This window comes from Tasmannia lanceolata, unplaced genomic scaffold (genome assembly GCF_043159265.1).
Source record: "Tasmannia lanceolata isolate RefF3 unplaced genomic scaffold, GAP_Taslan_0.1 ptg000008l, whole genome shotgun sequence".
Lineage (NCBI taxonomy): Eukaryota > Viridiplantae > Streptophyta > Magnoliopsida > Canellales > Winteraceae > Tasmannia > Tasmannia lanceolata.
In genome coordinates, this window is record NW_027518685.1 from 23,789,517 (window position 1) to 23,814,251 (window position 24,735).

Here is a 24,735-nt window from a genome sequence, read left to right on the forward strand (position 1 = left end):
GCCTACCTAGAATGCCTAAAAGTCTAGCATGAGACCTAAGTGCCTGAGTGTGGTTTGAGTGTTTGACTATGCCTGAGAATTGAGATTGGATATTCTGGGTGCTAAGAGCTAGTTGCTAAGAGCTAGTGAGAGCTAGTTCCTACATGTATAGAATGCTGGTGCTTGAATGATCTTAGAACTAATGCAAGGGAACCTAATGAGCTTAAACTAAGACTTGGGTTTGAGGTATTGTGGGAATAGGATTGGGGTTTTGACAAATCCCAGGATTAGCTATCCTTGGATAAGTTATCTATATTTCATTTTTTCGCCCCGCATGTAAGATTATGCCACCCACCCACGCACCTAACGTGAGTTGTGGCCAGACTTTAATGCTTTTTGACGTCAAATCACGCTGAAAAGGAGGGCTCGCCCATTAGAGATGCGTATGTAGCGTATATTGTCTGCAACGTAATTAGTCGCGACGGAGGGAAAACTAAAAACAACCTCCCAAAATCTATATATAGATAGAGATTTTATAGGATGAAGAATATGATACAAACGGCCAGAAAAGGAATCTGAATTTGCCGAAGAATTTGGATTTGCAATGACACGGGACGAATTTCGAAATCCAAGCGGGGATTTTCCCACCATAACAGGTCTGCTTCTCCAAACCCTAGGGTTTCTTTTCCTCTCTCTCATTTGTTTTTCTCATTCGAATCCTAATCTCCAAACCCTAAGATCTCTTCGTCTATTCTCCTTTTTTCTTGTAAATCTGTTTTGTTGTTAGTTTCTGTTGAATTCGGAACCATTTCTCCATGGATAGGAAATATTTTTGTTAGATCCGATTTTATTCCATTCTAGGGTTTTTGTTGTCACAGACTGTATGCTTTTTTGCTATTACTTTATTGTTTGATTCCTGCATCTGTTTCTTTTTCTCTTGTCTTTGTTTGATTTGAAACAAACAAAAAAAAAAAATGGAAACTCAGACTCCGTGTATTACCAATTATGCTGATTCTCTCAGTGACGATGATTGTAAGGACGAATCTTCGTGGAAACTAAGTTTGGAAAACAATGGAGATCCAATTAAGTATAAGAATAGAAAACCCAATGCCCTTAGAGATGGGGATGTTAAGGACGAGTCTTCGCAGAATTGGAGTTTGGGAAACAACAGGGATCCTATTAAATATAAGAGAAGAAAACCCTCTGCCATTTGTGGGAAATCTTCTTTTTGTGGAGCAATTCAGATGGGTTATTCAGGAAATACTAGTGTCGATGATGTTCGGGGCTTCAAGCCATCAGATGGGTTGCCTAGGGCTGTGAAAATTGACAATGTCAAGGGCAATTCAATAGGAATTGATACTGATCAAGTTGGAGATGGGTTTATGAGTAAGTTGAAGATTACTGTTAGCAAAGAGATTGGTGACATTGTTTGTTCAAAATCTATGATTGAGGATGATACCAATGAAGTCAGTGACAGAGTAGAAGTTAGAGCGGCTCTTGGGAGTAAGTTGGAAAAGGGGGATACGAGAGAATTTTGTGAAAAAAGTCAGACGCGATCGTGGATAATATCTCAATCTGTAATTATTATAAGTGACAGCGAAAGCGAAAGTTCAGAAGGGAAAGTCGGCAAGGAAGCTCCGAAACACTGCAATGTTAAGAGTTCCGAAAGAAAGTTCATGGGGGGTTCAGAAGATAAAAATAGTGTTAAAAATCAATCTCAAGGAGATGAGTCTATTGGGTTGGAATCTTTTGGTGATACGATCACTATGCAGGCTTTGATGGGTGCACCAAAGTGTCCGTCGAGGCAGGGAGAGTGGCTTTCTAATTCAAATGTGATTAGTTCCTCTCTTGGTGAGTGTGAATGGACGGTAGAGAGGGAAGAACCTTTGGTGGACGACAAACAGAAGTCTGTTTCCAAGAGAAACGAAAACAACGTTTCCTCATCAAACAAACGAAAAACACCAAACAAGACATCCTCTTTTATGGGGAAGTCTGATTCAAAAGACAAGAATAAAAGGGTTGTCAAGGATGACGAAGATTCTGTATCACTTGTTGAAGTAGATGATGAAAATGCACTTATTGTTCAAGAATCGCATGACTCAAGTGTGAGCTTGATTCCATTTGTTATTCCTAATTCCAACGGCAAAGATGATGACCATGAAGAGATTGTCACTCGTAACAAAGTCAGAGAGACTCTACGTCTTTTTCAGGCAATCTGCAGGAAGCTTTTGCAAGAAGAGGAAGCAAAGTCAAAGGAACAAGGGCAGAATAAGCGGGTTGATTTAAGGGCTTCTAAGCTTCTCAGAGAGAAAAATAAATGGGTAAACACTGGTAAGCAAATCCTAGGGAATGTGCCTGGAGTTGAAGTTGGTGACGAATTTCAATGCAGGGTGGAGCTTGCTATTATTGGCCTTCATCGTCAATTTCAGGGTGGTATAGATTATGCAAGGGAAGGGGAGGAAATTTTTGCTACAAGTATTGTAGCTTCTGGGGGTTATGATGATGACATGGGAAGTTCTGATGTCCTGATATATTCCGGTCAAGGTGGAAATCCTTTGACTGGGCATAAGAAACCTGAGGATCAAAAACTTGAGCGGGGAAATCTAGCACTGAAGAACAGTATGGATGCCCAAAAACCCGTGAGGGTCATTCGTGGATTTAAAGAAATTAAAGGCCGTGATTCCATGAATAAAAGGCCAAAGAAAATTGCGACATACACATATGATGGGCTATATCTAGTTGATAACTTTTGGACAGAAAATGGACACCATGATTGTTGTGTTTTTAAGTTCCAGTTGAGAAGAATACCTGGACAACCGGAGGTTGCTTTGAAAGAAGCCAAGAAGTCAAAAAAATTGAAAGTACGTGAAGGTCTTTGTGTTGATGATATTTCTCAGGGAAATGAGAAGATGCCCATCTGTGCTATTAATAATATAGATGATGAGCGTCCCTTGCCTTTTAAATACATAACCAAGATAATATATCCTTCATGGTACAACCCAACTCCTCCTAGGGGTTGTGAGTGCATTGATGGATGCTCAGATTCTGAGAAGTGTTCCTGTGCTGTTAAAAATGGAGGGGAGATTCCTTTCAACTACAACGGTGCTATTGTGGAAGCAAAACCACTTGTTTATGAGTGTGGTCCTTCTTGCAAGTGTCCTTCATCTTGCCATAACAGAGTCAGCCAGCATGGGATCAAATTTCGATTAGAGATCTTCAAGACCAATTCAAGGGGTTGGGGAGTCAGATCCTTGACTTCTATTCCATCCGGTAGTTTCATATGTGAATACATGGGAGAGCTGCTCCAAGATACAGAGGCGGACCAAAGGACAGGTAATGATGAATATTTGTTTGATATTGGGCATAACTATAATGACCATGCACTTTGGGATGGAGTCTCAACCCTTCTACCTGACCTACCATCAAGTCCTTTGTGCAAAGTCATTGAGGATGTGTGCTTCACCATTGATGCAGCTGAATATGGTAATGTGGGGAGATTTATCAATCATAGTTGTTCTCCTAACCTCTATGCACAGAATCTCCTTTATGATCATGATGACATGAGAATGCCTCATATAATGCTCTTTGCTGCGGAGAATATTCCCCCTTTACAAGAGTTAACGTACCACTACAATTATACATTAGACCAGGTTCGTGATTCTCATGGCAATATAAAAAGGAAAAATTGTTATTGTGGTTCGCATGAATGCACCGGCAGGCTGTATTGAGACCAGGCCTTTTTCTTATATGTAGAAAATTTGGTTTTGTTGGTCGTGCATTAGATCTGCTAATATTGTTTATGGCATTAATGGACTAGTTACATGCTCGAAGTAGTATCTACCAACCATGAAATTATGCTTTTAGCTACTAGTTGATATTGCCTCTGTCATTATGATCAAGGTTTTAAATTTCGGTTTTGGTACGAAATTTCAGCCAAAATCTTGTAAAATCACGAAAACATTTCGGTGCGAAATTAGGATGAAATCCAAGCAAGATTCTTCACCACTGGTTTTTTTATTTTTTGTCATTTTTAGAAATATCTTACAGGAATCTCGTGGTTCTTGTCTTTTTTGCAAGTGGACTTGATTTTTGTCTGGGTTTCTATCAAAATGTCTTTGTTTTTTTATCTGAAAAGTTTCATGTTCCGTCGTTTCAAAAAAAAAAAAAAAAAGTTGCATGTTTGGCATATTTTGACTGAATCAATAATAAAATCCCGAAGTTTCAGGTGAAATCTTGAATTTTTCCTATTCCAAGTAAATTTTGTTTCGATAGCAGCCAAATTGAAATATTTCATCTGAAACGAAATGTTTCGGCCGAAATTTAAAACTATTGAGAAGAAAGAATGAGAGGAGAGAATCGTGAGTGGAGAGAACTCCCCCTCACTTATGTATTTATATTAATGAGATAAAGTACATAGACAATTATACCCTTATAGTGACTACTCATTCTAACACTCCCCCTCAAGCTGGAATGTATATATCATACATTCCCAGCTTGTTACAAATTTCACTCAATCTAGCCTTTCCCAATGACTTTGTGAACATGTCCGCTAATTGATCTGCAGAACGAGTGAATATGGTACATATTACTCTCTTCGTGATCCTCTGACGAATAAAATGACAATCAACCTCGATATGTTTTGTGTGCTCATGGAATACTGGATTACTTGCAATATGTATTGCAGCTTTGTTATCACAATACAACTGTGAAGGTGAGAATGTGACGATACCAATTTCTGACAGAAGTGATCATAGCCAAATGAGCTCTGTACTCGTATGTGCCATCGCTCTGTACTCGGCTTCAACTCTTGACTTAGCAATGACATCCTGCTTCTTCCTTCTCCATGATACTAGATTACCTCCTATAAAGGTACAATATTCAGTAGTCGATCTCCTATCTGCTAGAGATCTAGCTCAATCAGCATCAGAAAACCCTTCAATCCTCATATGACCATGTTCTTGAATAACTCTTCCTGGTGCTTCCTTCAAATACTTAAGAATCTGAACTGCTGCTGCCCAATATGAGGTACGTGGGGAACTCATGTACTGGCTTACTACCCCTACAATATACGATATATCTGGGCGATTAATCGTAAGATATATAAGCTTTCCAACCAGCTTACCAACCAGCCTCCTGTATTTGCCAGGGTCTTTCAATAACTCTCCTTCTGGAGCAAGTTTTACATTGGGGTCCATGGGTACCGACGCAAATTTCACTCCAAGGTTTCCTGTTTCATGTAATAGATCCAAAACTGGTCATTTGTGATAGAGATAAACCTCGAGAAGAGTATGATATCTCTATCCCAAGGAAGTATCTGAGGCATCCCAAATCCTTAGTGGAGAACTCTTTCTGTAAGAATGTCTTCAACCTCTGTATACCCCTTTGAATCACTGCCCGTGATGATGATGTCATCGACATACACAATCAACAAAATAAAACCAGATTAGGACTGATGACTGAATACCGAGTGGTCTACAACGCACTGTTTCATGCCAAAACGCATGACGACCTCACCGAACCTCCCAAACCATGTTCGCAGAGACTGCTTCAACCCATAGAGAGATTTTCGCAGGCGACAAAGAGGAGGATATCTCCCCCTGGGCAACGTACCCTGGAGGTTGCTCCATATACACCTCCTCAGTGAAGTCGTCATGAAGAAATGCATTCTTCACATCTAACTGATGAAGCATCCAACCTTGATTAACTGCCAGAGAGAGTATGACACGAACCGTATCTTGCCAATTGGGGAGAAGATCTCTGTATAATCAACTCCAACAGTTTGTGTATATCTTTTTGCGACTAGGCGCGTTTTCAAGCGCTCAACAGTACCATCAGGCAAGTACTTAATTGAGAATACCCAACGACACCCAACTGGCTGAGCACCAGACGGAAGGGGAACCAGATCCCAAGTCTGGTTCACATGAAGGGCACCCATCTCTAGATCCATGGCAGCACGCCAACCTGGGTGAGCAAAGGGCTCTAGCACCGACTGTGGTAACACAACAGAAGACAAGAAAGAGACAAAACTTTTGGAAGGAGTTAGTTTATCATAAGAAACAAAATGAGAAATAGGACACAAGCAACAAGAGAATCAGATGGCTCAACGGAAGTGGGTAGAGAAGATACCTGAGTGTTGGAAACTGGGATCTCCTTCTGTGAGGGTGATGGCTCGAGAGGAGGGGTGTGCCATCAATGCGTCGACGTCACTGATACTGCTTTGTAGAAACATGAGGGGCCTGCGCTGCCGAAGACGGAAAAGGAGGAGAATCCACAACATGGACAGGTAGAGGCTCATGCAGTGACGAATGTGGTACTAGAATGGAGTCTAATAGGACTGGAAGAGGAACCAAAACCACCGGTTCGATCCAGACACGATGCTAAAGAACGACTCAGACTCAAAGAACGTAACATCTGTCGACACAAACCATCGATGGAGACGAGGACTGTAACAACGATAGCCCTTCTGGGTACGAGAGTAGTCCAGGAAGACACAACGCTCAGAACAAGGATCAAGTTTATCGTGTCCAGGGCTTAAGTGGTGAACAAAACACACACACCCAAAGGCATGAGGAGTGAGTGGAAATGGATCCTGCTGAGGATGTAAAACCCGAAACGACGAATCACCATAAAGCACAGACGATGTAAGATGATTAGCCAAAAAATAGGAGGTCAAAATAGCATGACTCCAATATGTCTTCGGAACCCGCATCTGAAACATTAAGGTGCGAGCCACTTCGAGTAAGTATCGCAATTTTCTTTCTGCAACCTCATTCTATTGAGAGGTGTATGTACAAGAAGACTGGTGGAGAATGCCATGAGTCAACAGATAATCCTGAAAACCATGAGAGCCTGAGAAATACTCGCGGGCATTATTTGTGCGTAAGCACTTTAAATTGCAATTGTATTGAGTTTTTATTTCAGCATGAAAAGAGCGAAAAACAGAGAAGATCTGAGAACGGTCTTTAAGCAAATACACCCATGTCATACATGCATAATCATCAATAAAAACAATAAAATACTTGAACCCAGTAGTTGACGCGACCCTAGAGGGTCCCTGTACATATGAATGAACTAAAACAAAAGGACTAGAGACTCGACTAACAACTCGGGAAGGAAAAGACACGATGGTGATTCCCTAGTTCATAGGACTCGTACGAAAACGAAGACATAGTTCTAGGGACAACAGATGTCTGCTGAAGCCGCTGAATGGAAGGGTAGCCAATGCGACAAAAGCATCCACAGAACTATGTAAGGCAGCAGATGGCGATCGACAGTTGAGATGGTAGAGCCCATCCACCTCACGACTCAATCCAATCGTTCTCCCAGTCGAGAGATCCCGAAACAAACAATAAGGGTAAAATGAGATGGAGCTATTCAAAGATTTCGTAATCTGACTAACAGAAAGCAAACTAAAAGGTGATTTAGGAACACATAAAACCGAAGACAATGGACTAGAAGGACAGGGACAAACAGTACCAACACCAGTGATGGGTGTAGTGGATCCATCAGCAAGAGTAATGGAGTAAGAAGCAGATGGAAATGAGTACAAAGGGTAAGCTGAGAAGGGTTATCAGTCACGTGGTTCGAGGCCCCCCAAGTCAATAATCCAGGACCCAGAACTAGAAAGAAGGGTAGCGGGTGAACTACCTGGCTGTGCAAAGCCCGCAATCGGAGCGTGAGCAGTCAAGCGATGAAGAGGAAGCTCCTCATAGTTGGCATGTGAGATGGTAAAGGAATCGTCAGCTGGGACAGGTGCTGCAGTGGATGAAGCAACAGGCGCCTCGGATGGGGTAGTGGCAGTCATATGTGCTGAGCGAGATTGGCGAAGCTCGGGATGAAGAGTGGAACATGTGTCGATATGATGGCCCTCTCTCTGACAATGCGTACAATAAGGGCGGCCACGACCACCTTCACGGCCAAAGGAACCCCCATGACAAACAGATCGATCACCACCACCATCATAGGTTGCTAGAGCAGAACTGTCGGAAGAGATGACGGGTGAAGACTCTCCAAGGCACTGCTGGGCACGTGAATAGACCTCAGTAAGGGGCGGAATAGAACTAGACCCAATGATCTGATGGTAAAGATGTATGAACTCAAGGGCCAGACTGTCAAGATAATGGACTACACGAAGCTGGTCCCGCTGACGATGAACCATTGTAATATCGGAGGTAAGGGGCATAAAAACATCTATCTGCTGGCAAAGAGAGATGAACTGGCCATAATGTGCAGCAAGACTCATGACCACGACGGAGGCGCATCCATTCAGAGTATGTGGCACAAATATGTGTGAGGTTGTCAACCCTGGGGTACAACAGTGCGGTATGATCTCAGATCTGCTTCAAGGTGGGAAGAAGCATAATCGTGGCAGCTACAGACGGAGTAATACTTTGCTGAAGATGCATGCGAATCAAAGCATCCTCTTGCTCCCAACGAGCATAACTAGCATCCTTAGTAGAGGGATCCTGACGAATAAGACTAACCTTGCCCTGAGCAAGGAGATACGTCTCAACAACAACGTTCCATGATAAATAGTTGGTTCCATTTAACTCAGCATTGGTCATCTGTGGGAAAGAACCCTCCACAGGTGACAAGTATGAAGCAGATGAAGAGCCCGAAGGAGGGTGTGTGGCACGGACCTTAGTGGTCTAACCAATAGCAGGATCCACAATGACAGGTGGATCCATGACGATAACAAAGGACTAAGAAAGGAGAACACCCACACAATCAAGAAAATAAAGGATGAAAAACAATCGAGGAACCAACTAACGAAGAGGAGATATCATATCGCGCCTCCGATGACAAAGGAGGAGCAAACAAAGGTAGCCATAGATGACGAAGATCAAAGCCGCAAACGAGAAGAAAAGATAAAAAATAGAGGATCTAGGAAATAGGCTAGGGTTAGGGTTTTGGTGTTTCCCCTCAGTTTTTTTATATATTTCGCTATTTAGATTTTGGAAAGGAGGTTAGGGTTTGTGAAAGGGGGTGGGGGTTATGGTGCAGGGTTAGGGGGGTTTTTTTTTTTGGGGGGGGGGGGGAGGGTGGGGTGGGGTGGGGTGAGGGGATGAGAGTGGTGCTGCGGATTACAAGGGGTAGAAGATGGGGCGGGGGTCGGGAGGGTGGGGAGGTAGAGGGAGGATAGGGGTGCATGCAGGGGTCGGGAGGGGAGGTGGGGTTGCCGCAGGGGGTAGAGGGAGGGTATGGGTGCAGGGAGGGGTCGGGAGGGAAGGTGGGGTTGCCGCAGGGGGTAGAGGGAGGGTATGGGTGCAGGCGGGAGTCGGGAGGGGAGGTGGGGTTGCCGCGGGGGCGTAGAGGGAGGGTATGGGTGCAGGCGGGGGTCGGGGGTCGGGAGGGGAGTTGGTGTTGCCGCGGGGGTTGGGAGGGAGAAGTGGAAGAAAAAGAGAAGATACAAGAAGGATAAAAAAACGATAGAAATATAGTCTTACTTAGAATAGGAATAGATACCGGACCGGGGTATCATACCATTAATTGCTAAGAAATCGCCCAAAGGTTGGATCTAGGGCATCATACCCACGATCAAGAGGGTAGGAAATCATTTTCACTTGCATAAGATTTCAATTTTTTTATTCATTCCACCATTCATTGTCAAAATAATATACGAAGAACTCTCCTTAAAGAGAAAGGAAGAGGTGTGTGTAATTTATCTGGGTGACAGTATGGCAAGAGAAGAGGAGAAATGTGTATGCTTGGGTGACACATGGCAAGAGAAGTTGAGCGATGTGTAAGATTACCTAGGTGACACGTAGCAATAGAAAATGAGAGATGGGTATAACTTGGGTGACATAGGGCAAGAGAAGATGAGAGATGAGTATAACTACTTTGGTGGGACATGTTAAGAGAAGTGGAGAGATGGTTATAACTGTGGATTACACATGGAGAAGATGATGGATACTACTATGGTGCTCCTCTCTTTAAGGAAGAGGTGTGTGTAACTTATCTGGGTGACAGTGTGGCAAGAGAAGAGGAGAAATGTGTATACTGCTTGGGTGACACATGGCAAGAGAAGTTGAGCGATGTGTAAGATTACCTAGGTGACAAGTAGCAAGAGAAAATGAGAGATGGGTATAACTTGGGTGACATAGGGCAAGAGAAGATGAGAGATGAGTATAACTACTTTGGTGGGACATGTTAAGAGAAGAGGAGAGATGGTTATAACTGTGGATTACACATGGAGAAGATGATGGATACTACTATGGTGCTCTTTTAATGAGAGATAGACAAGTGGCTCTCTCTAAGTGTTACAACACATTAATACAAGCTTACAAAGACAATTAAAATACACTAGATAACATAAAAATATCATTTTGAAACGTTTCATCTTCTTTTGGATGCTTCTTGTTGTGGAGGTCTCCTTCATTATAAAAGATAAGGAATAATATATATTTTACTTATAAAGCATAAATATGAAATAGTTAAAAGCCTAAAACTCATAAAGCATAAACATGAAATAAGACTAAAAATCATAAATGAAACATAACCTCTTAAAGAGGCCAATATCGTCAGTCATCAACCAACTCATAAATTATAAACATGAAGTAGATAAAATCCTTAAAACTAAATTATGGTGTCGGTTTCATCTCATGATCTTCCTTCTTGAACAAAGTCACGTCCGATAGAACAAGGTGGTAGACTAGTGGAAGTACCAGCCGAAGTGAAACATTGTTTATGAAGCTTTGAACTACTTAGTGGCTGCACACTATTGCTTAGATCACCATCTTCTTCTTTTTAATGCAAGAATTCCTGCAGAATATCAAAATCATTATCTTCTAGTGAGCGCTATTGCAACTCTTCCAACCTCACAAATGAATCATCCAAGTCATCCAAGGCACCGTGCTAAAAAAATCAACTTTTTTTTTGAAAGATGACATATATATTGATACTATCAAAGTAACATTAGGGACCAGGAGTCCCACTGTCATTACAAAGTATCAAAGAAGGCATTCCAGGGCATACCCTGAATTACCCAAAAGAGCCGTTTTGGCCGTAGAAACCTAAAAAAATCAACTTGAAAACCAACTAATTAGCTCATATTGAATTTAACCTATTCCTTTTAATGTTATAAATAAAGGAGCAGGTGCTCCAACTTCTCTCTACAGGTCACGTCTGCTAATTTCAGTATTTTTGATCCGTAAGTTGCCCACCAATCTATAGCATCCATAGTCGCAGCATCAATGAAGGCAACAATTGTAGAGTAGAGACCCATTTCACATGTGAAAGTCTACATTTTATTTACATAGTAATTGTGGCTCACTTTCATCTTGAGCTATCTTCAAATGCTCTCGAGACACATTTATAGCTCCCTTTTTGTTTATTGGACTTACTTCTAATTCTGCGTCTGGGAGCTGGGGTGCTAATGTAAATAGGATCATAAAATCTTGTTTGCAGAGCAAATCCAAGACAATGCATTGGAACACTAATTCTGTGTCTGGGAGTTGGGGTGCTAATGTAAATAGGATCATAAAATCTTTTTGACAGAGCAAATCCAAGACAATGCATAGGAACATTCATTTTTCCACCTGGATAATACTATGTTCTCTCCATCTGCTTATTGTTTTTTTTTTTTTTTTGGGAAAGATGGCAGTTTTATTTATAGTTGTAACTGAATTACATCAAAGGGAACAAGATGTTCCACAAATGCAAAACTATGCAGTGGAAAGTGTCAAGCAAAACCCAAAATGCACACTAGCTAGTAACAAGCTGTAGCAGATCCAGATTCCAAACACTTGAGTGGCTCCCTATTTTTTTTAGCAAAATCACCCATTTCACATGTGAAAGTTTACATTTTATTTACATAGTAATTGTGGCTCACTTTCATCTTGTGCTATCTTCAAATGTTCTCAAGACACACTTGAGTGGCTCCCTATGACCTGCAGCTTACCGCCTCCATCCCTGATAATCCAAGCCTAGATCACCTGCAATTTTTGCTCGTGTATTTTTTTGCAAAATGACTAAGATGAATCCATCTATCAGTCATCTTTCTGATCCCAGCGATTAGGTCCTGAATAAACCCGAAAGTTCCCATTTATTAAAAGTTATGTTTTTCCATCAATTATTTATCCATTCCCTCTGGTCAATCTATTAGCATCAAATCACTGACTCATATGCACAAATTCCCCGTATAGCGTTAGACACGTCACGTCTTTCATCAATTATGTTAGCCAACTCCCAAGGACCCTCTGCTTTGTTACTAGCCCACACAATGACATTAGATGAGTCCCATTCAATAATTAATGGGGTGATCCATTGTTTGAAAGACCATTGCAAACCCCACAAAGCGCTCTGGCTTCTGCCTCATTTGATCCGCACACCATGACTGGACCGAAAAAGGAAAATAGAGTGCGCCCAGCACAATCACGGAACGAGCCTCCAGTCCCGGCATGACGGGATCCCCTTGAGCTGTCGTCGAAATTGAGCCGTCCATCCTGGTGGAGGGGGTGTCACTTGGGGCCACCTTGGTTTTTGATACTCTTTCCCAGATGACCATTCTCAATTCTCGTAAAATGTCTCTCACAGTATGATGCTAAGATGAAGTCTTTACTGGCCCAAGAGATAAGATCTAGTTTGATTTCTGTTATATCCTCGCAGTTTTTTCTCTTTTTCTTCAAAGATGCAGCTATTCCTCTCTGTCCAACTGTGTCGTATCAAGGCGTACAACACAGCCCTCCAAAAGTCCAAAGTATACGGCCCGACTTGCCAAAGGGGCCTCTATTCCATTGGTAATAGCCCTCCAAAGTCTAAAGGAGAATGAATAGTGAAGCAGTACATGATCCAAGGTTTCTTCCTCCTCTTTGCAAAATCGTTTTCTTTATAGAGCGGTGAAAAACCCATGACATACAAAAGCTCCTAGTGATAGCCCTCCAAAGTGTGAAGGAGAATGAACACTGAAACAATAATAAGCTTCATGCTTATTATTGCTCAATCTATCTTTGATTTCCTCATGCATATTAGTCATCGGCTCACACACCTCACCCATAATTGGGCCATCTTTGTCACAAAACTGAATTGGCTTGTAGATCAGTTTTGTGATGATTATTATATTGTTCACAACATCCCAAAACTCCTCAATGTTTTCTCTGGCCACAAGTGCTGATTCTTACCCATTAACATTGCTAATTTTCAGCTACTCTTTCCATGATCTAAGGAAAATCGGTGTCGCAATGGCCTCTTCTTACATCAACAAGTTGCTTCAACCTTATCTAATGTGCTGCTCATCTTGTTTTGGCCACTTTTAGCAATTCTAATTTGATTGAACTCTAAACGTTGCCAATGCATGTGTATGATTTATGAGTACTTGACAATGTTTCTAACCGTCAAATATGTTTTACTAGTCAAATTTACTCTCTTAAGTCTTTAAAAATCAAATTCAAAGTATGAAACACAAGGTGGACAAAAGCTATAAAGATATAACTTTTCCACCTCATTTCCTGCAAGCTTACAATTTGTTGCATTATCTGTCACGACTTGTATTACATTAGATGGCCCTACCTCTTCAATGGCTTTCAATAAGAATTCTGCAATGTTCGCTTCTGTCATCTCTGCTTATGAATATTCCTCAACATATAAGAACATTGGACCGTGTCTATTTGGTGCAATAATGTTGATCAATGGCTTGTTCTTGACGTTGTGTCAGAGACAATTGACACCCCATCCCGGCAAGTGCTCAATTTGCTATAGGTCAAGGGCTCAATTTGCTCCTGGAAGCTCTTTCTAAATTAGTGCACATAAACTTCAAAAAGCAAAAGTTAGAGTTCATGTCATTTTCTCTTTCACCAGATCTTGCTGCTATACAAAGCCCATTTATTATCCTGAGAAAGTGCTTCTTATTCTTAGTGGACTCGGGGAGGAATCCAAAATGTTTGTAACCTTGGTAATCACTCGACTCCTCATTCCGTTTTTCTCTAAGTTTCAACCCATCTTCTAGTCAACCTCCTGTTTAAGGAAGTCAGTCCGTCCCATCTAACGAATGACACAACTATCTATCTCACACCCTCTTCCCGCCTTGCCTGGCTCTTAGCCTATCTTGCCTCTCCAGCTCCTAAGCAAGAACGTTGGGTTGGGCAGTCTTCCAGCTCAAGCTCTACTTCAAGCTGTTAGTTCCACTTTCCAGTTCCAGTTTTTAGTTAATTTTTTTTTATTGAGTAGGGGAGCAAGAGCGGGGCATGCAAAGCGAGCCAACAATCGGCTTTGAGCTATCCCGTCTCGTGGAGGGAAAATAGGCGTTCACATTCACCCGAACCAAGCAACTCCATCAATACACATCTGATGTTCAGTCATCCTTCTACGATGCCACTTGGCACTTCATTCCCAACTTACCTTCCTCAACCTCTCCAACAATTCATTCTATAGGGCGAGAGTGAAAGCCCCCTATTAGTAAGGCTCATTGCTCAGGGTTGAAGACCTACTACTTCAGTATTCGAAATCACTCTTTGTGGGCGCTTAGGTTAACTGTTCTTCTGGTCGAGTTTTCCCTCAACCCTTCCTTTTTTATTTACTTATATACCAACTCACATATATGCATCGAGAAAGATATGTGTATCTAGAAGAAAGAAGGGGAGTAGTTTCCAAGAAAGGTTGTAAGGTAAGAAATGTTTGGCTTTGGATAAAAAGTAGCGCTGACTTGAGTTAAGGTGGTAAGAAAGTGAGGGACAGCCTCTTCTTAGACTAGAAAGACTTCTTCTGCCTCAAGAGAGCAGCCGTCCTCCTTTCCTAAAAAGTGCCGAGCGAGGACTTCTTAACAACAGTCCTGTGCATGCGTCTTGCCTTCCCTGCTTTAGTCAAACCTATTATTGTTCCTTTCAAGCACCTTGCCTTGCTTGAGTAAGAAATAGATATGGAGACTCATAAAGAAAGTGGGGGATACCTGTTATCTGCAGAAGAGTATTGAAGAGGGGATGGACTATTATCCATCATTACTGCCCCTCTTCTGCGGTTGGCTACCGATATCCCTCTTATTTGGGCCTGTCTTTAGGCGAGGGTTCATATATCAATGTCCATCCCTCCCTTCCAGGATGAAAGGAAGGATAGAGAGAAGCCCTATATTTTGAAGGCATCTGCTCTTCTATAGTATGAGTACGGATTCTTCAGGTGAGATGAGTACCTGTTATGGATCTTTAAGGCAAAACATAGGAAAGAGAAGGAAGGAAGACAAAAGAACGGACAAATGATTGAAAAGCTCACTTTGAATGAATGCTTAGTGGAGGAGAAGATGACTGAGGATTTTGTGCTACAAAAGTGGGCATAACCATAGGAGGAGGAATCGCAGTGTCGTAGACTGCTTTTCCAAGTTTCCATAACAGGATAGTACTGCACCATAAGAGAAGTCTGAAGGCCTTTGATCGAATCAAACAGTATCTCCAGAATCCACCCTTGTTATCACCGCCGAAACCTGGGAAACCTTTGATTTTGTACTTATCAGTGTCTGAAAATTCTATGGGGTGCATGCTACATCCCTTCACCAAAATAGGTTGGAACGCTTGTATGCCTAATCTATCAAGGGTGGGTGCTCTATTCAGCAATCCATCAATGTTTATGCCCGTTCTAGAACGCTCATTAGGAAAGTCTAGTTTTTTAAACATAATCAAAATGGTTTTTTCAAGCATGGCTTCTTCAAGAGAAGGAATCATCCTTTTTAATGGATGAAAGCCCCGCCCTAGCCCTTTTTAAATATAGGCTCTTACCAATTGACACCCCATCACTATTCCAAGTGTCTTTCTTAAGGCGCAACTTTTTATCCACATTATTTCACTTCATCAAGTAACAAATATGTCCTTGCCTTCTCAATGATGGACACTTGCAACTTTTGCCACCTCTATTAAATATTAATCACCGATCCCATGTCATGAAATTGAGGTTTCCTTAATGCATGGAAAGGAATCTCATTAGCAGATGAAGTCTTTACTATCTTACACCTAATTTTACCATTCAAGGTGGGATTTTTCAAACGAACACCAAATCTTTCCATTCAAAAAAAAAAAAAAAAAAAAAACACCTAATTTGTAGGTGGGCTTTTTCGGTCTCATTGGGTTCACAGATTCCAGTGAAGCGGAATTGAGATCAGTCTTGCAAGGCATTACATTAACCAAGGAGAGGGAATTAAGCAGAATGATTTTAGAGGGACACTCGTTTGAGGTAGTTGCTCTCACCCTTGGAAGTTTGATGCTGTGGTGGATGAGATCCAGGAGACTACCATGTTCATTTTCATCATGTGCAGAGATTGGCCAACAATAATGCGGACAGATCAGCTTGGGCAGGAGTGGGTAGAGATACTCTACAGATTTTTTTATTTTCTCCCCCCTGGAGGGCCTTTTTATTTTTGCTTGTTGTCCTATATGCTTTATATTTTGCTTTCTTCTTGTTCCGACCACCTTTTTGCTTTCTTCTTGTTCCACCTCAGTTGCAGAACACCTCCTTTCTTTTAATGAAGCTTTCATTACCATTCAAAAAAAAAAAACACCCAATTTCTATCTGCTACATCAAATGCGTCTTCAATTGAGCTAGCAAATGATTGCACATTCTAAGATGTTTGTGGATTTCTTCAATGAAGCAGACACATACCTTCTCTCTCAGATGCTTTTTTTCCTTTTTTTTCTTTTCTTTTACCTTCTTACGCACTCCATATTCTGCATGGCTTTCCCCCTCACATGCTGCTACCGTCTTACACCCTCTTCTGCGCGGTTTCTCATTAAAGCCTGATGTCTTCTAAACATGCCTTTCCCCTAGGAGCAGCAAAAAGTCCACATGAATTCAAGTATAAGAACTATTAAATATACTCTTACAATGCTTGCAATACTAAGTTTTTGTACATCCTTGATTCTTTCCTTTTGGGCCCCATCAAAATTACTTCATCCAATAGTGTTTTAGCTTAGGATTAATTTTCTTCTTTTGTGATTGTGTGGCAGAAGGATCACTGCTGCCAATATCTTCTCTAAGATCTTCAAAATATTCACTATTGACATCGACAATTTGGTTATTTTCATCCGCTAACAGGTTTGACGACGGTCAATTTCACTAGTAGAATAATCATCCATTTGATTTCTTACTCTGATGAAACAGGGGAGGTCTTGAAAATTCTTTATTTTTTTTTCAATGATAGCAGGGGAAGCATAATGTTGGGGAAGTTTGCCTGGTTTCCCACGCCACTTTCTTTGTGGTGGGTAACCAAAATAAGAAACATGCCATTTTTTGTGTTTTTCAAAAAGAAACATACTCACGAGAGAGAAGGATTTCTCCTGTGGTGTGTGAGAGAAAGATCTCGATGGCTAGTTGAAAACAAAGTCGTAGTGCATAAGGTCTCTTTCGTAGTTAGTATAGAGACAGGTTTCCAGGTTGCAATGGTGCGGATTTTCTGAACACAACATTTAGGGTTACTGGGTTTGTCATCCCTGTCCTCTTCTTTTAGGTGCTATTTTTGGTCAGATGGTTCAGGAGGAAATTTCTTGAGAAGATGGGTGGTTTTATTACAGAATTGATCTATGCACTTTGTGGACGTGATTGAAATCTAGTGCGATGATATCCGTAGTTGTCAATTCTGTTTGGATTTCTTTTCTTTTTTTCTTCAATATTGGTGTTTCATTCCAGGGTTGTTACAAAATTTGAATAAGTTGAAAAGAACTCGGAAGAGTGAGTTAAAATAAAAAAAATAAAAGAACTAAGAAGAGTAGTGAAACATATGAAGACTAGAAAAGCCTAGATCAACTTTTCTAGACAAAATGGTAAAAAATAAAAACAGAATTGATAGAGAAATAGGAGCAATGATAGATACAAGAGAGCCCTTGCATAAAGAAGGGCTCTTGATTGGATCCACATCATTTTCGGTTATATTTTAAAATTGGTTGAAAAAGAAAAATCAGTTATATTTGATGACGTGGATCCAATCAAGAGCCCTTCTGCGGCTCTTTATGCAAGGGTTCCGTTGTATCTGTCATTCCTCTAGAGAATAAACATAAGATTGGAACCAACCATATGCGTCCTCACCGGTATGTGAAATTATCCATTTGGATGCACGTTAAGTAGAAGTAAAAGAAAAAGAAAAAGACATCATTTTCTAACTAAAAACAAAGGGAAATGATTTCAGCACGACTATGTTTTGATACATGCGCTCATGTAAGTTGTTTTTTAGCATTTAATTGTCACGTAAGTGCTTCGTGGGAACGGTAAAAACCCTTTTACAGCTCTTTAAATACTAAAAGATAAGAAACATGAGCGTCTTGTATCAAAACCTGGTTGTGTTGAAATCAGTTCCCAAAACAAAGTAGAAGTAAAAATCCTGTTTACTTTCCCCTCCCATTTGGGGGGAAACTCAAATGGCTATCATTTTACTTTATTTTCCTAGGAAAACACTATTTCAATGGCAACCAAACTGAACCCAAGTATGTCCAGTTAAAAAAAAAGAGACCTAGGGGGCTGGAAAAATTTCAGTGGAATTGAATTATCTGCAATACAATCCAAAATTTTCTTATTTTCTATCGTTCGTGGATGTGGCTAGAGAGGCACAACATAAACTTTATGAACCTTATAAGGGAGGCTAGAGTTTGAACTTATATGTACAACTAGATATTGATTGGAGTGGTTGAAAAATGCGGCGAAGCAAAATGCAGATGCGGACTAAAATGCGGCCAAGCAAATCCTAGTTGACTCGACTGGGCGTGACGAGCACTCCGTGGATGCGATTGAGTCAAGGTGGTTTTGATTGAATTTGTAAGGAAAAACAATAAACTCGGACAAAAATGCAGCCAAAGGTGAAAGAAAGTCTACTCGGGTGAATCAGCGAGAACCCGTGGAGTTTTGAAACTAGGGTTCAAACTAAAGAGGTGAGAGCTTAGGGGCTGTTAACTTTCTGACATTAGAACCTAGAAGTTGGACTTTGATGGGAGTTCAACAGAAATCCTAACGCTCTGATCTGTAGTAACACATTTTAGAAAACCTATATAGATGGGGGAGGGCTAGGATCATGCTATGGAGATGATTTTGGGGTATAACTTATCCTACATGGGGACACCATGGTTCAATGATTATTTCCATAGGATGATCCAGACCCTCCGATCCATAGAGAGACTTGGACACGTAATGGATCTTGAAGTACTATTTCTGTATCTCCCTTGACCAAATCCACCCACATTAGGATTATTCATTAATGCTTCATCAATCTTGATAGACTCGCCCTGAGTACTTGGTCACATATCACAATTTGGATTTTATATTCTCATCAATTCAGTCACTGTTCACATTTTTTCTTCGGGGAGTGATAAATCGACTCCCCAAATTGATAAATCGACTCCCCATGTGTCTTTCTCTCTCCTTTAGGTTAGAGAGAGAAAGAGGAGAGAGATAGACACATGGGGAGTCGATTTATCAGTGCCCTTTTTCTTCTCTTTCCAATGAATAGATTCATATATAGACGACACATCATAGAAACCTCTACCGATTGGTAGTGTTAGGTTCATCCTATGGAGAAAATATGGGGCATGGCCCATCCATGTTAGGAAGAAATGAATTGTTTGGATCATCGGGCCATGAGTGTCCCATCGTATGAAATCAAAAGAGATCTTAGGCCCTTGATCCATTCAGCCTTGTTTAAGACACCAAGAAGAAAAGATAAACAGTTGATTTTGCTCTCATTATCTTATGCATGGGATGCCCGTTCATCATGGGCCGAGATCCACATAGGCCGCCTCATGATAATCTACAAAGATCAACGGTCTTGATTGTACATACATATCCCCATATGTTCTCCTTCGAATTGATCGTCACCATTGATCCTAATTATAGTAATTGCGTATGCCTAGTCCTCTATCCTATGATTATGATAGTGTAGTAGGTAATGAGATGGACTATGCTGGTTCGTTAGATCAAGAATGGATGGCTAAAAAAATTCCACGTGTACAATGGATCCGAACCAGTAGAGTTTACAAGAGAAACGACTCTACCTAGTAAGATCCGTCCTTTCGTTTTCTAAAACCCGTAACTTAGGGTTTGGCAATTATCTCGATTGTTTGTCCCATACCTTGATCAGTAAAAATTGCAAAACAAAATCAGTAAATGAGACAAACTGAAGGTTGCAATACCTAAATCTCTCAAGACCCGTTTCCTTTCATAGTTTTGGAGGAGATATAGGCTGTTTAAATCGGTAAGTTTCTCTAACCGCAAAAACTTATTTGATTTCCAGTCATATACTCTTCACAATAGGGGAATCTGCAACGTTCATTGCAAAAGAAACCTTCCCCTCAAAATCATATTTTGTAGCAGTATCTTCCACTGTCACATTACAACCAAAAAAAGCTTGCATATCCCATTCACCATCGTCATCATCATCTTTGTCTTTGGATTCGATGACAACATTCCCATCATCGGTATATATCTTAAACCGACAAGTTCTTTTAATGTGACCTAGCTTACCATAAGGTTAACAATTAAAATCATGTCTTCTTATGATTTATCATTATCGACCCATCAGCAAGAGTAATGGACTAAGAAACAGATGGAAATGAGTGAAAAAGAGTAAGCTGGGAAGGGTTACCGGTCACGTGGTTCGAGGCCTCAAAGTCAATAATCCATGACCGGAAACTGGAAAGAAGGGTAGCGGGTGAACTACCTGGCTGTGCCGTAGTGGGAGCGCGAGCAGTCAAGCAAAGCTCCTCATAGTCAGCACGTGAGATAGTGAATGAATCATCAACTGGGACTGGCGCAACAGTGGATGAAGCAACATACGCCTTAGATGGGGTAGTGGCAGTCAGATGCGTCGAGCCTGGAGAAGCTCGGGATGACGAGTGAGCCTGATCACCTTTCTTATAGGCATTCTTCAGCTTCTTATTTTTCTGCCAATTTCTCTTGCTGGTCACCGCAAGCTCTTCCTCTCTTTCACAGACAAACCAGCCATCTGCTTTGCCAACGTCTCTTGATTAATCAAGAAATTCTCCGATTCCAAGAGAGATGGTTGCGTTAGCCAACCATGTATAGGGTGATAAATCCACTAAACTCAGGTCTCAAGCCACGGAAAATCAATCTCTGCATCCAGTTTTCACGAACCTTAGATTCTAGATTTAGTTGAGAGATCCCATTACACAAGTTCTTATTTTTCATGAAATAATCAGAGATAGATAAAGTACCTTGTGTTAATGAACATATCTCATTTTCCAGCATCTGCAACCGTGCATCATTTGCTCATGAAAAGAGAGATGGGAGTGCATCCCATGCTTGTTTTAGAGTTTTCGCATTTTTGATATGCTCAATCAACTTCTTATGTATTGATGCTTTCAATACATACAATGCTATTCTGGCACAAATCTTCTATTTCCGCAGCGCATCCACTCCCACTTCTGGTATCGTTCACTATCTCTCATAGATCCTGGCATTGAGGGTACAACTCTAAGCACGACTTCCAATAGTTGTAATTGGTTTTGTTGAGCTTTTCAATCCCCGCCAACATACAAATGGTTTCTACCATCTCTTTCTTCCAACTTCGATATCACCTCAAAGCAACCAAAGAGCAAACACCTTGCTCTGATACCACTTGTGAACTTTCTTCGATAATTTGAAGAAGCAAACTATTGAAAAGAGCGAGAAACAAAATTGCAAAATGTCACATGCAATCTATAGATATGAAGAACCATAAAAGGCTTTGTAAAAGAAAAACTTTATGCATGCACTCTAATTTTCATTCACATGTCACACCAAAGTAGTTGAGTTGACTCGGTAACTTTCTAATGTATCTACTTTTAGATAAAAACAAACTATTCTAACCAATCTTTTAGAAATTCTAAAAAGACAAACTCTATCTAACTTATAGAAAGAAGTCCTAATTAATAAAAGGGAGATGATATCCCCCCTCCCCCCCCCCCCCGGCATTACGTGCACACCCCTTATAACCTGATTTGACGTGAAAAATGGGCAACTTTATGTCAAATCACCTTATAAGGGGGTGTGCAAGTACTGCAGGGGGGTGAAAATATCATCACCCTTAATAAAAACTCCATCTAATAAGTGAAGTCGGTGGTGATGACGTTCACATATTTTTCCTGTGCTAAGGTAAAGGGTCCACCATTAATGAAAAGTCACTCTCACAACAAATGTGAACAAGTGATTTAATGATATAAAATAATTTAATCTAGTTCTCTCACTTCAAAAATAGCGGCCCCAACATGCATAGGTTGTGTCCTGATAATCCTCCGTAGAATTATCCTAACCCTCCAATCTCTAAAGCTTTTTTTATAATGTGTAACCATCCCTGAAAGAGGGTTAGGATCATCCTATGGAGATGATTTTTTGAATATTTAAGTCCGTGCCCAACAAATAAATGAATTGGATCATCGAATCATAAGGGCCCCATAGTGTTTTCTTTAAAATACTTGTGCCTATGCGCGAACACCAAATAAAAACACTTAGTCCCTGAGAACCAATTGTTGAGTCCAAAACCGATTATTGGACCCAAATTTACATTTAATTTTGAGTGCAATATGTTAAATTTTTTAAAGTCTATTTTTTGGATACTAATTTTATTTACCCTGGTTTTATTTTATTTTATTTTTGAGAGATCTAGCGAGGATAAAAATGTAATTTTGTGTCCAAGGGTATTATATTTTGGTCATTTTGTTGACCTAGCTTGCACATGCCTGAGTCACACATGTTTGTTCCATCTTTTTCCGTCCTACTTCCCTCCTATATATTTCAAATTCGAACTCTTCATTGAAACTCTAAATCCACCACTACTTTCTTAAGCCATTAAGTCTTCATTTTTCCGTGCCTACTGATAGAACACCGTTCTATCATAAAAGAAAATAGGGAAAAAGATGATAGAAAAAGGAAAAGAATGAGCTAATTCTAGGAAACTCCGGCCTCCAATGAGTTCCTTCGAGGAAACTCGACCTCCAAGATGCAAACTGCACTAAATTTGATTATTCATTGCTCAAAGGCCATACGGCATCTACATTATATAGAAATTAGGGAAACCAAAATAAGGAAATATAGATCAGCATAATAGGAAAAAGGAAATAAGAAAACCCTATTCTAATATAGTAATAGCTTAAATAAAGAAAAAAATCTAAATTAGGAAAAGTGATTCTTTCATTCCCCCGCCCTTAATTTCAACCTTGTCCTCAAGGTTGATTATTCTCATCATCATCGTAGGAATAGTTAGTTGGCTCGATTATTAACAACCTTTTTTTCCACAGCAATGACCCTTATGTCACTTCTCATCGTAGTGCCAACATAGCCCCTTAGTCGTTCGGTCATTGAGTTACTCTTCCATCAATCGCTTCATATGCATACTGTGATCCGTGGAATCAATGGGACCTTCTTGAAGAAGATCAGGGGGTCGGCCAGTAAAGCCTTTATACGAACGTCGACTATCTTCATTTAGTCTTTCCTCCTGCAATCGCGCATAAGAGATAGCCGTCGTCATCGTACGAGGACCATACATCTTAACTTCCCGCCTAATGTCTGAACGGAGTCCTGCTACAAACGTCCCGACCAACTGTGGCTCTAACCAGTCTCTGGCTTGGTTTGAGAGTCGTTCGAAGCGACCTTGATACTCCAATACAGTTGTCGTTTGTTCTATTTTTGTTAGCTCACCATGGACATCTTCATACCCAAATGGGCCAAAACGAACTAATAGACCCTCTACGAATTCCTTCCAAGTTGGAGTTCCATGACAAGTTGCTTCAAACCAATCATACCATTGAGTAGCATCTCCCTCGAGATTGATAGAAGCGATTGCGACCCTGAGATCTTCCGCAGTCTGATGGAATAAAAAATATCGCTCCGCTCGAGACACCCATCCAATCGGATCGCTACCATCCCATCGCGGAAACTCGATTTTAATCCGAGGAAAATTTTGATCTCTGTCGAGATATGTTTCGCCACCTCGATTATCACATTCATTGATTCGACGATCACGGAAGTTTGTAGTGCCTTGTTCATACTGATCCTTATGCACAATAGTAGATTTAGACACAAGATTAGGTCTATCTTGGGTGGTCATCACTTGAAGAAGATTCGGAATTTGAGAGACCAATTATCTAAACATCTTCATTATTTTTTCTTCAAAAGCTTGGAATCTCAAATCGAACTTCGCTTCCAATTTCGCTTCCAATCTCGATTCCAAGGCTTGTTCTTCTGATGACGAACCATTCTTGTTCCCGACAGCCATAGAATAAGCCTTCAAATCTATGATACCGAGCTCGTTCTTTTGAAGACGCGTCAGAGGCACTCACTAGGAAAGTGCTATGATACCAACTTGATAGAACACCGCTCTATTATAAAAGAAAATAGGGAAGAAGATGATAGAAAAGGGAATGAATGAGCTAATTCGAGGAAACTCAGGCCTCCAATGAGTTAATTCGAGGAAACTCAACCTCCAACATGCAAACTGTACTAAATTTGATTATTCATTGCTCAAAGGCGATACAACATCTACATTATATAGAAATTAGGGAAACCAAAATAAGAAAATATAAATCAGCATAATAGGAAAAAGGAAATAAGGAAACCCTACTCTAATATAGCAATAACTCAAATAAAGAAAATAAATCTAAATTAGGAAAAGTGATTCTATCACCACTACCACTTACCAAAGCTATTAAGTCTCTATTTTCCATTGACTAAGCCACTCTCCATTTACTCACTTTTGTTGGGATTTATGGGGAGATTCTCGATTGGGAAGAGCTCTATTGAAGCTCTATAGTAGGCAGGAAATTTCTGAGAAAGTTTCCAAAAGAAAAACTTCCCAAAATTTCTTATTTT

The 24,735-nt window shown here is 40.6% G+C and overlaps 1 protein-coding gene across 5 annotated transcripts; it reads left to right on the forward strand.

Annotated features, from left to right (window-relative positions):
- Positions 1–379: 379 nt before the first annotated feature.
- Positions 380–17,452, forward strand: LOC143884894 (histone-lysine N-methyltransferase, H3 lysine-9 specific SUVH6-like). Of its 5 annotated transcripts, none has more exons than XR_013253086.1 (3): positions 380–635; positions 16,899–16,986; positions 17,093–17,452. XR_013253086.1 is itself a non-coding variant. In XM_077388739.1 (2 exons), the coding sequence occupies exon 2, from the start codon at positions 1,224–1,226 to the stop codon at positions 3,705–3,707; it is 2,484 nt and encodes an 827-aa protein (XP_077244854.1). In that variant the 5' UTR covers positions 422–635; positions 966–1,223; the 3' UTR covers positions 3,708–3,757. The 5 variants fall into 5 exon arrangements, 3 of the variants coding, with proteins under 3 accessions (XP_077244853.1, XP_077244854.1, XP_077244855.1); XR_013253088.1 differs by having other exon boundaries at positions 17,096–17,452; XM_077388739.1 differs by lacking the exons at positions 16,899–16,986; positions 17,093–17,452 and adding an exon at positions 966–3,757 and having other exon boundaries at positions 422–635.
- The last annotated feature ends 7,283 nt before the right edge of the window (positions 17,453–24,735 follow it).

Bases quoted from the DNA above. Each gene is read 5' to 3' on its own strand.
- LOC143884894 (XM_077388738.1), top strand. From the start codon at position 954: ATGGAAACTCAGACTCCGTGTATTACCAATTATGCTGATTCTCTCAGT.